Below are 15,537 nucleotides of genomic sequence, written 5' to 3' on the forward strand. Positions count from 1 at the left end.
GTGGTCTGGGGTTGGAGGAGTACCCCAACCTCCACGGAGCCACATCTGACACTAGCCCATGCAACTAAAGCAGCTGAGCTCCCCGCAGAGCGGGGCATGGTCTCCCCCTACCATGGTTGAAACAGCATGAGGTCCTTAAGTGACCATTAATTGGTCACTGAGGAGTCTCAATAGATCCACGGCTGTGCAGGCCACCCAATGCCCCCACCGGTAAAATCTCATACAGCGTGGGTGTGGGCAAGCATGCGGCAAGAAGGGCATATGCTCGATTTCATGAGACTCACACCTTCAAACCCACTGGCAGGGGAGTGTAATATACAGCCCCATAAGGGATAGACAGACTACCATAATGTAAAAATGCATGTGCCATTAAAAAATACTTTATTGAGGATTTTTTAAAACTGTGCCAATAAATAATCAAATATTTTGTGTCTCTCTTCACATTGAAGACACTAAACACAAATCATAAATATTGGGTAACCGTGGGTCGAATGAGAGTGTGGAGCATAATTAATATCAGTAAAGGAAAAGTGCTGGAGAAATAAATTAATGGGATTGAAAGCCAATAAATCCCTTGGATCTGACGACCTACACTCCAGCATTCTAAAAGGGGTGGCCACAGAGATAGTGGATGCACTGGCATCTTCCAAAATTTCCTACGTTTAGCAGTAGGTTTCCTGGGGATTACTCTTCTTCAAAATATTGCCGTGGGATCTTCTGCGTCCACCTGTCAGGACAGATAGTTCAAACATCTTATCTGAAGAATGCACCTTCGACAGTGCAGAACTTTCTCAGCATTGTATTGAAGTGTCCACCTTTAGGTTATGTACAGCCATGGCTTTTTTGAAAGGGAAATCGTGTTTCACAAATCTAAGAGCAAGGCAGGTAATGAGTCCATGTGGTACATTTGGATTATCAAAAGGAAATCAATGTGGTGCAAGACAGAAGGGTGTTGCACAAGATACGGGCTCATGGGGTTGGTGGTGATATGGATCGAGGATTGATTAAAGGGCTGAAAACAGAAAGTTGGATAAAAATAGGTACTTTCCTGATTAGCCGGCTGTTATTGGTGGTGTGACCCAAAGATCAGTGTTAGGGCTTCATTTTTATTACAAGCAATATTAATTACTTAGATGGAGGGACTGAGTGTAGCCAGGTTTGTTGGGGAAAGTAAGCTGTGAGGAACACATAAAAAGCCTGCAAAGGGACATAGATAGTTTAAGTGAGTAGACAAGGTGGCGGCAGATGGTGTAAAATATGGGGAAATGTGAAATTATTCATTCTGCTGGGAAGAATAGAAACGCTGGGCGGGATTCTCCATCTCACCAGACCCGTTTTCTGGTGCGGCGTGCCCCCGCCAGCAGTGGGATCCTCCGTCACGGCAGCCACCAATAGGACTTCCCATTGTGGCCACCCCATGCCGTCGGGAAATCCGCAGGCGTGGGTGCCCTGCCGTCGATGCGGAGGATCCTGCTGACGAGAATTCCACCCATTATATTTTGTGAATAGCGAGAAGCTATTTAACTTTGTTGCTCAGAATATTTGAGTGTTCACGTGCATAACATGGAAAAGTTAACACGCAGGTACAGTGAGCAATTAGGAAAGCAGATGGTATGTTGAAATACATTGCATGTGAATTGGAAGCACAAAAGGAAGGACGTCTTGCTGCAATTGTGCAGGGCTTTGATGAGACCACACCGGAGGTACTGGGCTGGATTCTCCGCTCCCAGACGCCAAAATCGCTTTTAGCGAGGGGGCAGAGAATCCCCGATGATGTCAAAATTGGGGGCGGCGCCACTTTCGCGATGCTCTGTCCCCTGAAAAAGCGCCGTACTCTAGGAGTACGCCGCACCAGGTATCCACGGCCTCAGGCCATTGCCTGAGACCCGCCCCACGATGCTCCGACCCCGACCGGCCGCGTTCCCGATGACGTGGGACACGTGTGGTCTCACCCGTCGGGAACTATGTTCCATGTAATGTAACTTAGCGTGGAAGCTGCGAACTCAGTCAGGCGCCACCACAGTTGGGGAGGATCGATCCGCGGGCAGGGGGGACTTCATCCGGGGCTGGGGGCACTGTGGGCAGGCGGTCCGGGGTGCGCAAGCGGCCGAAGCAGATACTATTTTTGCGGTGCGGTTCCTCAGGCTGAAGCACGGCGCGGCCGCCGTTGTGTGTATGCGCAGCCACGGACACAGAAATGCTCAGGGCCAAATCGGCAGCTCGAGCTGGGAGCTCTACACTGTCTCCCTGCTAGCCCCCAGCAAAATGGCAAATCGGTGGCTGTTTTGCGTTAGTTTTCCTGGCGTAAAACACCACCGTTTTCAGGCCAGCCTGGAGATTTAGTCTCCGAAACAGAAAATCCAGCCCATTGTGTATGGGTTTGGTCTCCATACCAAAGGCAAGATATACTTAACTAAGGAAGAATGTAATAAATGGTCACTAGATTGATTCCTGGGATGAGAGGATTGTCCTATGGGAAGAGATTGAGTAGAATGGGTCTGTACTTTCTAGAGTTTGTAAGTTTGAGAGGGGGTTTCATTAAAGCATTAAATCTCCGAGCCTCCATGCCGAAATCGCGCTCGGCGCAGGGGTGGAGAATGGGCGTCAGACCTGCGATCGGTCTGATAGTTACATTGTATATGTTGTGTTGCCCTATTATGTATTTTCTTTTATTCCCTTTTCTTCTCATGTACTTAATGATCTGTTGAGCTGCTCGCAGAAAAATACTTTTCACTGTACCTCGGTACACATGACAAATCCAATCCAATCCAATCCACTATCTGGAATTTTCTACCTCAGAGGGCTGTGAATGCTTGGTCATCAAGCAAACCCAAGGCTGAAATGTATTAACTTATGGACTCCAAGGGAATCAATCATATGGGGACACAGCAAAAAAGTGGAATTGAGGTTGAGGATCAGCATGATCTTATTGAACATTGGAGCAGGATTTTGGGGGGGCTCCTATTTTGTATGTTCGGGTCCTGAATGCCTACTCGAGCATATCAAGTCTGAAAAAGTCAAATTTAAAGAAAATAGTGTATTACAGTTGCATTCTGTGACAGGCTCATGGTCACACAGAGTGTCTAAAACTAAAGAAGCTACATGATGCATATTTAAATATCCACTGAACTTCAAAGCAATTTGTTGGATATCTAGCTCTCAGGGGTGTTAGTGGGAGAAATAATAAGGCACTGTGTAAATGCAAATTACTTCCTCCTTTATTTCATACAGACTAACCTACGCTCAGGTTTTAATCAAGTATTTCCCAAGTCCATTCTTGGGCTCTCCACTGAATGCAGTATTAACACCATTTTGCAAATGCAAATAAAGTTGATGCAATTCACAAATTATCCCAGAAAGTAATAAACAACAAAAGCAAATAATTTCAGATGACAACTATATTATTAACATAATGGGCAGTGAAAGAGATATTTAACATGATCTATAGATTGCCATCCATCATTTTATAAAAGCACCAACATGAAGAATGATTACTGTATTTGTTCCCTAAACAGAAGAAGAGAAAGTCAAAAAGAAACAACTATATAAATTGAGGATTGATTTTTTTGCAAGAATTTATTATGTTTCAGTAATTTCAAATCTGGATCCTTACCCTCCGTTTAGCCACATAAAAAATGTGAAGGTAGCAAGACATCATCAGAAAGATGAGGACAAACAATGGGATGTACCATCTGCAAAAAAATAAAATAAATGTGAGTTTTTAAAATCTCTCTCAAGGTATACAGCACAATTTCTCCAATTGCAGAGGCATTCAATTGCTCTTAAAACAAACAGGTCTTTGCAACATCAAATAACCACTACACTGCTGAGAACAATCCATTGTGTATTATGAGAATGAAAATTTAGAGGTGAAAAATGGAGAGAAGAGATTTCCTAACTGTGAGTATGGTAAAATACAGACTTTTCAATCAATGTTTGGTGCTATTCTATACGCTCGTCAATAACACAAGATGCGGATCTAAGACAAGAAAGTGAAGCAATTGATCAACAACAAGCAATAAGCTCAGCTGGTGTAGCAGTGTGGTGCTACAATTGGCTTCAGTGTCCCTCGATCACAGAAGGGAAAAATTCAACTACTATCCAGTGTGACAAGGTGGGACATTAACAGAGTGTAAGATTGGTCTCAGTTCCAATGCAACAAATGGCCAAAATACAACTGCTCAAACTTAATCTGTTAACTAACCAATGTAGTTACAGCTTGCAACTTCTGAAGTCATGGAAATGTATCAAAAAGCTTTTGCTGAAGATATTGGCCAAATTGCTCACCTTGAGTGGAACACACAGAAATTTGTGATGTGATTTAATGGTGGACCAATTCCAGTGATGTTTAAAAAAGGTCCAGATACAGCAATGACAAGGAAGCGATGATGAAAACAAACAAAGGATTTAATCGCACGATAAACTACAATGCACAACTTCACTCGCTGAATGAAGGGTTTTACATGCCGACCCACATCCGGGTTGAGGTTTTTATGTCCCTTTGCCTGCCCTTGTTAAGGGAAAGGCCTGCCCCCTTAACGGGGAAGCTCGTATTCTTCCAAGGTCATAGGTAAACTGACAGACCACACCCCGTGACTCTCGTGAGGGTTACAGCATTTCTACTTATAATAATAATTCAGATGTACAAAGCTTCTTATAACTCACATACACATAGTTTAGTAGTGTAGAAAACATGCATTAGAGAGGCAGTAAAAGAACTAACAAGAAATGTGGAAACAGACCCTAAGCCTGTATGAGAGATAGGAGTGGTGACCAAAAGCTACTTTGAAAAGATGTTTTTTGAGAATACATTTAAAGACGGTGAGGGAAGTGGAGAGGTATGGGTGGGGGTAATAAAGTTTAAGAAATTAATACTGAAATTATTGTGGAGTTAAGTGTATGTTTTTAGTATTTCCTCACAAGCAGGCTTGTAGCTGAACACGGGCACTTTAAGAAATCGACTGTGTGATGTCATCAGCGATGATGCCATTGGCCATTTGTCCGGGCAACAGGAAATTCTAACATTGCAGTCTATAATGTTTAATCTGCATATCGATTGGACAAATCAAATTAGCCACAATATCTTAGAGGAGGAATTCCTGCAGTACATATGGGATGGTTTTCTGGACCTATAAATTGAGGAACCAATTAGAGAGCAAGTCAACTTAGACTCTGTAATGAGAATGGAATCATTGGCAATCTAGTTGCGCGAGACCCTTTGGGGATGAGCGACCATAATATGATAGAATTTTTCATCAAGATGGAGAGTGAAGTAGTTGATTCTGAGACAAGGGCCCTGAATCGTAATAAAGAAAACTACGATGGCATGAGGCGCAAGTTGGCTATGATAGATTGGGAAACGTTACTTAAAGGGATGACAGTGGATAGCCAATGGCAAACATTCAAAGAGCCCATGGGGAACTGCAACAAATGTTTATTCCTGTCTGGCACAAAAGTACAATGGGAAAGGCAGCTAATCCATGGCTTACAAGTGAAATTAGAGATAGTATTAGATCCAAGGAAGAAACATACAAATTGGCCAATAAAAACAACAGGTCTGAGGATTGGGAGCAGTGTAGAATTCAGCAAAGAAGGACCAAGGGATTGATTAAAAAGCGGAAAATAGAGTATCAGAGTAAAATTGCAGGGAAAGAACATAAAAACTGACTGTAAAAGTTTCTATAGGTCCGTGAAAAAAAAAAGATTAGTGAAGGCAAATGCAGGTCCCTTACAGTCAGAAACAGGGGAATTTAAAATGGAGAACAAAGAAATGGCTGAGCAACTAAACACATACTTTGGTTCTGTCTTCACAAGTGAGCACACAAATAAGATACCAGAAATGTTGGGGAATGCAGGGTTCAGAGAGAGGGGGGAACTGAAGGAAATCAATATTAGTCAAGAAATGGTGTTGGGGAAATTGATGGGATTGAAGGCTGATAAATACCCAGGGTCAGATAACCTATATCCCAGAGTACTTAAGGAAGTGACGCAATAAATAGTGGTCATCTTCCAGGATTTTATAGGCTCTGGAACTGTTCCTGCAGATTGGAGGGTAGCTAATGTAACCCCACTATTTAAGAGGGGAGGTAGAGAGAAAACAGGGAATTATAAACCAGTAGGCCTGACGTCAGTAGTGGGGAAGATTATCAAAAATTTTACAGCGGAGCATTTAGAAAACAGTGGCAGGATCAGACACAGTCAGCATGGGTTTATGAAGGGGAAATCATGCTTGACACTCTATTGGAATTATTCAAGGATGTAACTAGTGGGGTAGATGAGGGGGAACCAGTATATGTGGTATCTTTGGACTTTAAGAAGGCTTTTGACAAAGTCCCGCATAAGAGATCGGTGTGTAAATTTAAAGTTCATGGGATTAGGGTAGTGTATTGAGATGGATAGAAAATTGGTTGGCAGACAGGAAACAAAGAGTAGAAATTAACGGGTATTTTTCAAATAGGCAGGCAGTGACTAGTGGGGTACCACAATGATTGATGCTAGGACCCCAGCTATTCACAAAGATTTAGATGAGGGAACAAAATGTAATATCTCCAAATTTGCAGATGACACCAAATTGGATGGGACGGTGAACTGCGAGGAGGATGCAGAGATCTTTCAGTATGATTTGGATAAGTTGGAGAAATGCGAGGTTATCCACTTTGGTAGCAAAAACGAGAAGGTTGACTATTATCTGAATGGCCATTATATTCATAGAATCATAAAATCATAGAATCAATGACATGGCCCAACTGGTCCATGCCAACCAAAAAGCCCATCTAACTTAACTCCATTTGCCTGCATTTGCCCTATATCCCTCTAAACGTTTCCTATCCATGTATCTGTCTAAATGCCTTTTAAATGTTGTCAATGCCCCTACTTCAACCACTTTCTCTGGCAGCTCATTCCACATCCATACCACCCTCTGTGTAAAAGAAGTTGCTCCTCAGGTTCCCATTAATTCTGTCCCCTCTTAACTTAAGCCTATGCCTTCCAGTTCTCGATTCCCCAACCCTGGGAAAAAGACTGAGTGTATTCACCCTATCCATGCCTCTCATGATCTTATACACCTCTATAAGATCACCCCTCAGTCTTCTGCGCTCCGAAGAAAAATGCCCTACCCTGTCCAATCTCTCCCTATAACTCAGTCCCTTGAGTCCTGGCAACATCCTTGTAAATCTCTTCTGCACTCTTTTGAGTTTAATAACATCTTAGCACAGTGGTTAGCACTGTTGCTTCACAGCACCAGGGTCCCAGGTTCAATTCCCCGCTTGGGTCACTGTCTGTGCGGAGTCTCCATGTTCTCCCGTGTCTGTGTGGGTTTCTTCTGGGTGCTCCTGTTTCCTTCCACAAATCCCGAAACACCTGCTTGTTAGGTGAATTGGATATTCTGAATTCTCAGGATGCCGGAGCACCGCTTGGTCACGCCCCTGGCTGCTGCATGGGTGTTGTGGTAGCGGGTCTCTGCGTCGGACTGTGGCTTTCGTATGGGTGTTATTAGGCACGTCGGCAGTGGATAACCCCTGTAGCCCAGGAGCCTCCCCGCTGGGGGAGGGTGTTTCATAGAGGCCAGGAATCATTGAGTGTGCCAGAATGAAGACTTCGTGCACACTGCTCGGTTATCGGGCGCAGACATGCATGATGCGCACCTAATGGTCACATATCAGCTGCACATATCATTGAGTGGAACGCCTTTAAGTTTGTGTAAAGCAGCCTGTCATCTGAAGGTGCTCTTGGGCAGCATGCATCCCGTCAAGCACCCCCTAGAACTGGGGCATATCGGCGATGGCGGCGAACCCCGCTGCCTGGGCATCCTGGTGGGCTCAGTCCACATTGAAATAGATGTATTGTGCGAACTGGGCATATAGGGCCTCCATGATGGTGCGGATGCACCTGTGCACAGAGGTCTGTGAGATCGCGGACAGGTGCCCATTCAGCGTCTGGAAGGACCCCATGGCATGAAGGTTCAGGGCGACCGTCACCTTGACGGCCACCAGGAGCAGGTGTCCTTCCCCATTCCTCCCTTAGTGCCAGGTGCGTTATGATCTGGTACATATGCCGCTCTGTCCCCCACCTCAGCCGGAGTCTTCGATGGTATGCCTGGTCAGTCAGGTCCTCGAATGACAAGCGCTGCCAGTGCACACGAGGTCTCATGCGGCGCTGCCCTTGCACCTCCTCCTCCTGTTGAGCGGCCGACTCTCCATCCTGAGCAACTGCCTCCTGTTCCACTGCTGCACGCTCCGCTGCTGGTGCACGCTCCGCTGCTCTGCTGCTGCACGCTCCGCTGCTGCTGCACGCTCCGTCTGCTGCTGCACGCTCCGTCTGCTGCTGCACGCTCCGTCTGCTGCTGCACGCTCCATCTGCTGCTGCACGCTCCGCTGCTGCTGCACGCTCCGTCTGCTGCTGCTCGCTCCGCTGCTGCTGCACGCTCCGTCTGCTGCTGCACGCTCTGTTGCTGCTGCACGCTCCGTCTGCTGCTGCACGCTCCGTCTGCTGCTGCTCGCTCCGCTGCTGCTGCACGCTCCGTCTGCTGCTGCACGCTCCGTCTGCTGCTGCACGCTCCGTCTGCTGCTGCACGCTCCGTCTGCTGCTGCACGCTCTGTTGCTGCTGCACGCTCCGTCTGCTGCTGCACGCTCCGTCTGCTGCTGCACGCTCCGTCTGCTGCTGCACGCTCCATCTGCTGCTGCACGCTCCGTCTGCTGCTGCACGCTCTGTTGCTGCTGCACGCTCCGTCTGCTGCTGCACGCTCCGTCTGCTGCTGCACGCTCTGTTGCTGCTGCACGCTCCGTCTGTTGCTGAACGCTCCGCCTGCTGCTGCTCGCTCCGCTGCTGCTGCACGCTCCGTCTGCTGCTGCACGCTCCGTCTGCTGCTGCACGCTCCGTCTGCTGCTGCACGCTCCGTCTGCTGCTGCACGCTCCGTCTGCTGCTGCACGCTCCGTCTGCTGCTGCACGCTCCGTCTGCTGCTGCACGCTCCGTCTGCTGCTGCACGCTGTCTGCTGCTGCACGCTCCGTCTGCTGCTGCACGCTGTCTGCTGCTGCACGCTCTGTCTGCTGCTGCATGCTCCGTCTGCTGCTGCATGCACCGTCTGCTGCTGCACGCTCCGTCTGCTGCTGCATGCTCCGTCTGCTGCTGCACGCTCCGTCTGCTGCTGCACGCTCAGTCTGCTGCTGCACGCTCCGTCTGCTGCTGCACGCTCCGTCTGCTGCTGCACGCTGTCTGCTGCTGCACGCTCTGTCTGCTGCTGCACGCTCCGTCTGCTGCTGCAGCTTCCTCCTCCTTGAGGACCTCCACAGGGCATCACCCAGGGCTATGGCGACTAGGAGAAAGGCCATCATTGTTGGTTGAATTCCAATTTCTATTGTCTGTAGGGGGTGAAAGGCCGACATGTTAGCATGGGTGCAGAACCCGTGCCCAACCTGGTCTACCGGCTCTGCCACCGCATGTCCGTCCCCCCCTCGTCTCTGCACCCCAGGTCCCATCGAGGGCCGGAACCGTGGGAGCCTCTGGCTCTGGCGCCTGCCCCTGCTGCCAGGTGTACCATCGGTTGCAGCAGCCTTGTCAATGGTATGCTCCGCTGCTCATTCGGTGCCCCCCTGTAGGGGCTACTACGGGCATTGCCCTTGGGTGGGCCGCGTGATGCCCCCCTGGCGGATGGTGACCATTTTGGCAGGGGCATGCCAGAGGGTGGGGTGCGGAGAGTGGGGGCTGGGGTGGAAGCATCCATACGGCCAGTATCACTCTGCAGAACCAGGGTTCACGGTGGGGGATCAGTGGGGTGCGCAGCAAGATGGCTGTCTTGCAGGCCGCGCTAATCGCGGTCCTTGCCTAGACACCCAGGGTCCACCCCCACCTAGCCAGTGACCAGCTCAGCAGCCCATGGTCGCGCTTCTGCGTGTCCTACCTCCTGTCTCTCTCCCTCCTCAGTCACGGTGCCAGTTTCACGATTTTTAAAAGCACAAGCGAACCTCGCCGTCGGGAATCCGTCCCAGTGGAGGCGGAGAATCGCTGAGGCCCCGGAAATACTGGGTCAGGCCCGCTAATGATATGTCAATGGTGTTTACTGTACATGCGGAGTGGAACGCATTGACAGTGCTGTCAAGGCGACGGAGAATTGCAATTTGGCGTGAAACCGGTGTCCGCCACGATTTCAGCGTCAAAACCGATTCTCCGCCCAATCACGTTTCCCGATTCCGGCGTCAGCCGACGTAAATCCCGCCCTGTATGTTTTCAAGAAGCAGTTAGATAGAGTACATAGGGCGAAGGGAATCAAAGGATATGGGGGGGAAAGCAGGATTCGGCTATTGAGTTGGATGATCATAATGAGTGGTGGAAAGGGCTTGAAGGGCTGAATGGCCTCCTCCTGCTCCTATTTTCTATGTTTCTATGTAACATCTTTCAAATAAATCTCTACGTTTTGGTTGAACCTGCAAGGATTGCAGACTCAATCTTGAATCCACCACATTAAGGGAATGGAAGGGAGGTGTGATACAATTGAGGGGCAACATCTAGATGAGGAAGAACTGGAGGGCAAGGAAAGATCCTCGAGAACTGGAGGGGATTGTGTGGCGTCAGAAACAGAAGTCACTGGGCGGCATTCTCCTAAAAAAAATAGCAAGGTGCCAGGTTCTGACTGAAAACTGGAGTGTTTCTCCCCAACCGGGCCTTTACTCCAGATCTTATGACACTGTGTCAAAACAATTGAGGTGTTTTATGCTGTCACTTTGGCGGGGTGGGGCCTCAGAGCCAGGAAGTCTGGCATCAAAGAGATCAAGGGCATCCAAATCCCAAAATGCAGTTCAAGACCTCCCACCGCCACTCTACAGACTTTTTTTTTGAAAATATTTTATTGGACGTATTTTCAAATACATAGAGCAGAAACAGGCAAACAACAGCAACAATTAACCATGCACAATTGCTCCCATTCCCCCGTACCACCCCTTCCTTTTACACCCAGCATTCCCCAACTCCAAACAGAACAGAAATCCCCCTCCCACATTGACGTGCTATTGTCCTTTAAAGAAATCAATGAACAGCCTCCACCTTGTGTAGAACCTCTCCTCCACCCCTCTTAGGCGAACTTGATATTTTTCTAGTTGGAGCAACTCTGCCAGTCGCTCACCCATGCCCCCACTTTTGGCATCTGAGTCCCGCCAGTCGCTCTATTCCCCACTTCACTCCCAGTAACTAGCCTCTCCGCCAGCATGGTGGCCCCCACTCGAAGCAACTGCCATTCCCCAAACCCCTCCCTACTTCCTCGTCCCCTCTCCACCACCTTCCCATATATGCCTACAACCCCAATAACCCACATAATATACAACATGATACCCGACCGAAAAAAACGCCAACACCCCCCCCCCCCCCCCCCCCCCCCTGCCGCACTGGTATCTCTATAGTCCAAAGTTGTTACAAGTCCCCAAGTCTATTGTCTCGCAAAAACCTTCTCACCTCCTCTGATGTGTCCATGTAGAACTCATGGCCCTGCTACATGACCTATAATAGGATGGCTTTGACCCTGTTAAACCCAGCCCGGCGCTTCATTAACTCTGCACGCAAATCCTGGTAGATCCGAATCACATTCTCTTCCCAGGTGCACTTCACTGTCTCCTTCACTCACTACAGAATCTTTTCTTTGTCTAAATATCTGTGCAGTCGTACCACCATCGGTCAAAGACATCTCCCCACCAGCTTCCCAAGCATGTTCGCTACATACTTCGTGGCCTTCGGGCAATCCCACAATCTGGAGATTCTAGCTCCTCGACCGATTCTCCAAATGATCCACTTTCTCCCTCAGTTTCCTTTAGCCCTCCGCCACCAGCATCATCTTTGATTTGATTTATTATTGTCACATGTATCAGTATACAGTGAAAAATATTGTTTCTTGCATGCTGTACAAACAATACATACCGTACATAGGAAAGGAAGGAGAGACTGCAGAATATAATGTTACAGTTATAGCAAGGTGTAGAGAAAAGATCAACTTAATACGAGGTAGGTCCATTCAAAAGTCTGATGGCAGTAGGGAAGAAGCTGTTCTTCAGTCGGTTGGTATGTAATCTCAAACTTTGGTATCTTTTTCCTGATGGAAGAAGGTGGAAGAGAATATGTCCGGGGTGCGTGGGGTCCTTAATTATGCTGGCTGCCTTTCTGAGGCAGCGGGAATTATAGATAGAGTCAATGGATGGGAGGCTGGTTTGCGTGATGGACTGGGCTACATTCAGGACCTTTTGTAGTTTCCTGCGGTCTTGGGAAGAGCAGGCTCCATACCAAGCTGTGATACAACCAGAAAGAATGCTTTCTATGGCGCATCTGTAGAAGTTGGTGAGGGTCGTAGCTGACATGCCAAACCTGCCTCCAAGGAGGCCAACTGGTCCTCACTGTCTGTAACCAACTCTTCCACTTTTTGGAGTAACGCACTATGTGCCTCCAACCTCTGCTCCACTCTCTTGGGTCAGCTACCTTAGCCAGATCTTCTGAGGCCACCCTTCTTTGCTGCCGAAACTTGAGCACCATAAACTCCACCAACTGTTCCCGGGACCACTGAGCGGGCAACAATGCCACAGAGCTCCCAGCCATCTTTTTTTTTAACCAGTCTCCTCGAAAAATCCTGATCTGGCTGTTGCCTCTTTACGGTTGCACTCCTTGTCTGATCGAGTTGAGACATGCCCACCCGACGGAGAATTCTTAGCTCTGTCCGTTCCTGTACTTTGTAACAGCAAACACACCCATGAACGGGTAACAAGGAGCAAACAATTCCGCCTCAAGCAGGAGCGATCAAACGTGCGACCACTCACTCCATGGCCACCACCATAAGTCCCAGCACAACAGACATAAAGCAATGAAGGAATATAACGATGCTGTCTATACCAAAAGCTGCAGAGAGTTTGGAAATGAGCATCAGACATAATGGATGGATTGGTACAATTTATAATTAAGACCATCTCATTACTGTGAGAAGGGTAGAAGCTGATCAAAAGGATTTGAAGAGAGTTTCGGAAGAGATGTGTGTGATGCCAGGAGGAGGCCTCTCATTTGAGTGCATTAAAAGGTGGTTACAACCATAGAGGACTATTGGAACTTCTTTGAGGAAGGTGAAAGCAGCAGTTTTGAAATCAAGGAAATGGTACTTCTACACTCCTATATATTCACAGAGTTTTCATTAAAAAAATAAATCTCTCAGAGGGCCAGTCAACAACTATGGAGGAGCCGTCAAAAGCTGGTCATCAGCATATGATTTTCAGTGAGAAGCTAGCCACAAGCACTCCATGAGAGGCGACTTCTACAGTAACAACCAGCCTGTCTGTCACTCCTGATTATTAGGACACTAAGAAGCTTAAAATAGGGCATGAGGAAAAAGCACTATGCTGACAAAAAGAAGTGCAATGGTGATAGGTAGTATAATGACTGAGTTCTCTGAAGTAATAAATTATGCATCATTTTTAGCCATTAAAGTAATTACAAACAATGGCTGTTTGTATAGCAATTTCTACATGGAGTGATATAGCAGTGGATTATATATGTGATCGTTTTGTAGGCTTAGCGATGTAGTCAATTTCACAGGGAGGATCTTTTGCAGAGCCATGTAATGCTTTATGCGGGAAATGATGTCCCTGATCAGACTATGTCAGATGCTCCTGGCAGGTACAGAGGGTGCTCATCATCCTGGAAAGTATGAAAAATTGATACGCAGCCTGGGTTCTCCTTCTGGCATTTGTTCCTGGACTCATGAATGTATAGCCCGTTTACAAATTGGTTTAAGTCACTTATGTTGGATTTTTGTGCTGGAAAACATTATGACATTGTTACACCGTTGCCATGCTGCAAGATTTTAGTAAATTCCAAGTGGTTGTTCTTATAGCAACACATACTGGTGAAATACATTTGGAATCTTGAAAACACTTTTGCTTTCAACATATAATGCACTGATATATTTCCTGCACAGCTTGAACCTGGCTCAAAATCATTCTGAAATGAAGCCTACAGAATAGAGAATATACATCGATTGCATGTCAGGATTTAAGAGATGTTGTCGCTCAGAGAAAACTATTTTGATAAACTCAAATATCCAAGCATGACTTCTACATAAATAAACAATGAGGTTCAAGTGTGTAACTATAAGAATGGAACATCACTTACTGATATTTGTTATCAATAGGAATCTGAGTACATTAAGAACTGAGGTGAACTAGTTTTATCCGGTTTCCTCCCACAGTCCAAAGATGTGCAGGTTAGGTGGATTGGCCGTGATAAATTGCCCTTAGTGTCCAAAATTGCCCTTAGTGTTGGGTGGGTTACTGGGTTATGGGGATAGGGTGGAGGTGTTGACCTTGGGTAGGGTGCTCTTTCCAAGAGCCGGTGCATACTCGATGGGCCGAATGGCCTCCTTCTGCACTGAAAATTCTATGAAATTCTATTGGAGTTTCTTCTTCTACATTTTAGACGAAAAGGGAATGTTGATGACCTGAAGTGTACTGCGAGCTCAGAGTTAAATCAGCCATACTTACATGCCAAATCTCCAGGCAACATGATCATCTGTAATCCAGCTGGAAAAAAGAAACATTCTTTAAATAGAAGGGAAATAAAAAGCCGCTGAGATCATTACGTTCACACAATCAATATGAAGTGCATAAAACAATAAAAGTTCAATTTACGATGAGCAGATATATGCTAACCAACAGCAGGAGACGTGATATTAAATGCAAACCAAAAGAATGAGGATTCTGAGATCTTGGTTGGTTGCAATTAATTGATAAACTCAGTTTGTAATATTAAGTTAATTTTATAAATGCCCACGTTATACATATGTATAAGTATATATATGTATCTCAGGAATCTATTTTCAATTGTCAGGTTGCTCGTGATAGAATTACAAAACTAGTGATTTTGCCAGCTAACATACTGATTTAAGGAATATCACTCCTCTACGTGAGTGTTTTATCATTCAGTGAGATCATGAGACAATATACTATGTTGTTCCATTCCTGATTGATGTTACTTCATTGTAGTGAATCAGTCGGAAACCATTTGATTACGTGTGGCTTTGTCTTAACCAACCATGCCCAAGGCTAAAATAAAATATTTGTCTTCAATTCCTAGTGGATTTAGAACACTAAACAAATGGCACAAACTGCTTATCTTATCCATGTGAATTGCAGATAAATACAAATCACAACCTGCCATACTGTTTTGAATTAAATAACTTTTGCTAAAATATTCCTGCTCAAAATAGGAATTGTGATTTTGAAAGATTATCAAAAAGGAGTTCTAAATAATTAGTTCAAGCAACGCTGAAGCTTTGAGTTTATTACTATTTTTCCAGCAATATCAATTACAAAGGAATCAATTCTAATATCCCATTTCTGTAAAAATACAAACAATCTTATGGGGGTAGAAATTTGTGTAGTGGTGCTACACTGCCTTAAGCTGATTCCCTTGGGTATGTGCAGAGTTCTCCATTCACATCATTGAAGAAACCCACGTGGACCAGAAAGGTAGAGGTCTATGGTGCTGCCCGCCCTGGTTAATTGACATAGGTCTGCGTA

At 46.4% G+C, this 15,537-nt stretch overlaps 1 protein-coding gene across 2 annotated transcripts in view; it reads right to left on the reverse strand.

The window, feature by feature from the left end:
* Window positions 1-15,537, reverse strand: part of LOC140427968 (uncharacterized) — a 426,464-nt gene that overhangs the window by 118,882 nt on the left and 292,045 nt on the right. For both annotated transcript variants that reach the window (XM_072513883.1, XM_072513881.1), the window contains 2 exons: window positions 14,500-14,538; window positions 3,614-3,692 (listed from right to left, as the gene is read on the reverse strand). In XM_072513883.1, coding sequence (XP_072369984.1) covers window positions 3,614-3,692; window positions 14,500-14,538 — 118 coding nt within the window. The remainder of the gene's footprint in view (window positions 1-3,613; window positions 3,693-14,499; window positions 14,539-15,537) is intronic.

Source organism: Scyliorhinus torazame, chromosome 8, assembly GCF_047496885.1.
Source record: "Scyliorhinus torazame isolate Kashiwa2021f chromosome 8, sScyTor2.1, whole genome shotgun sequence".
Classification (NCBI taxonomy): domain Eukaryota; kingdom Metazoa; phylum Chordata; class Chondrichthyes; order Carcharhiniformes; family Scyliorhinidae; genus Scyliorhinus; species Scyliorhinus torazame.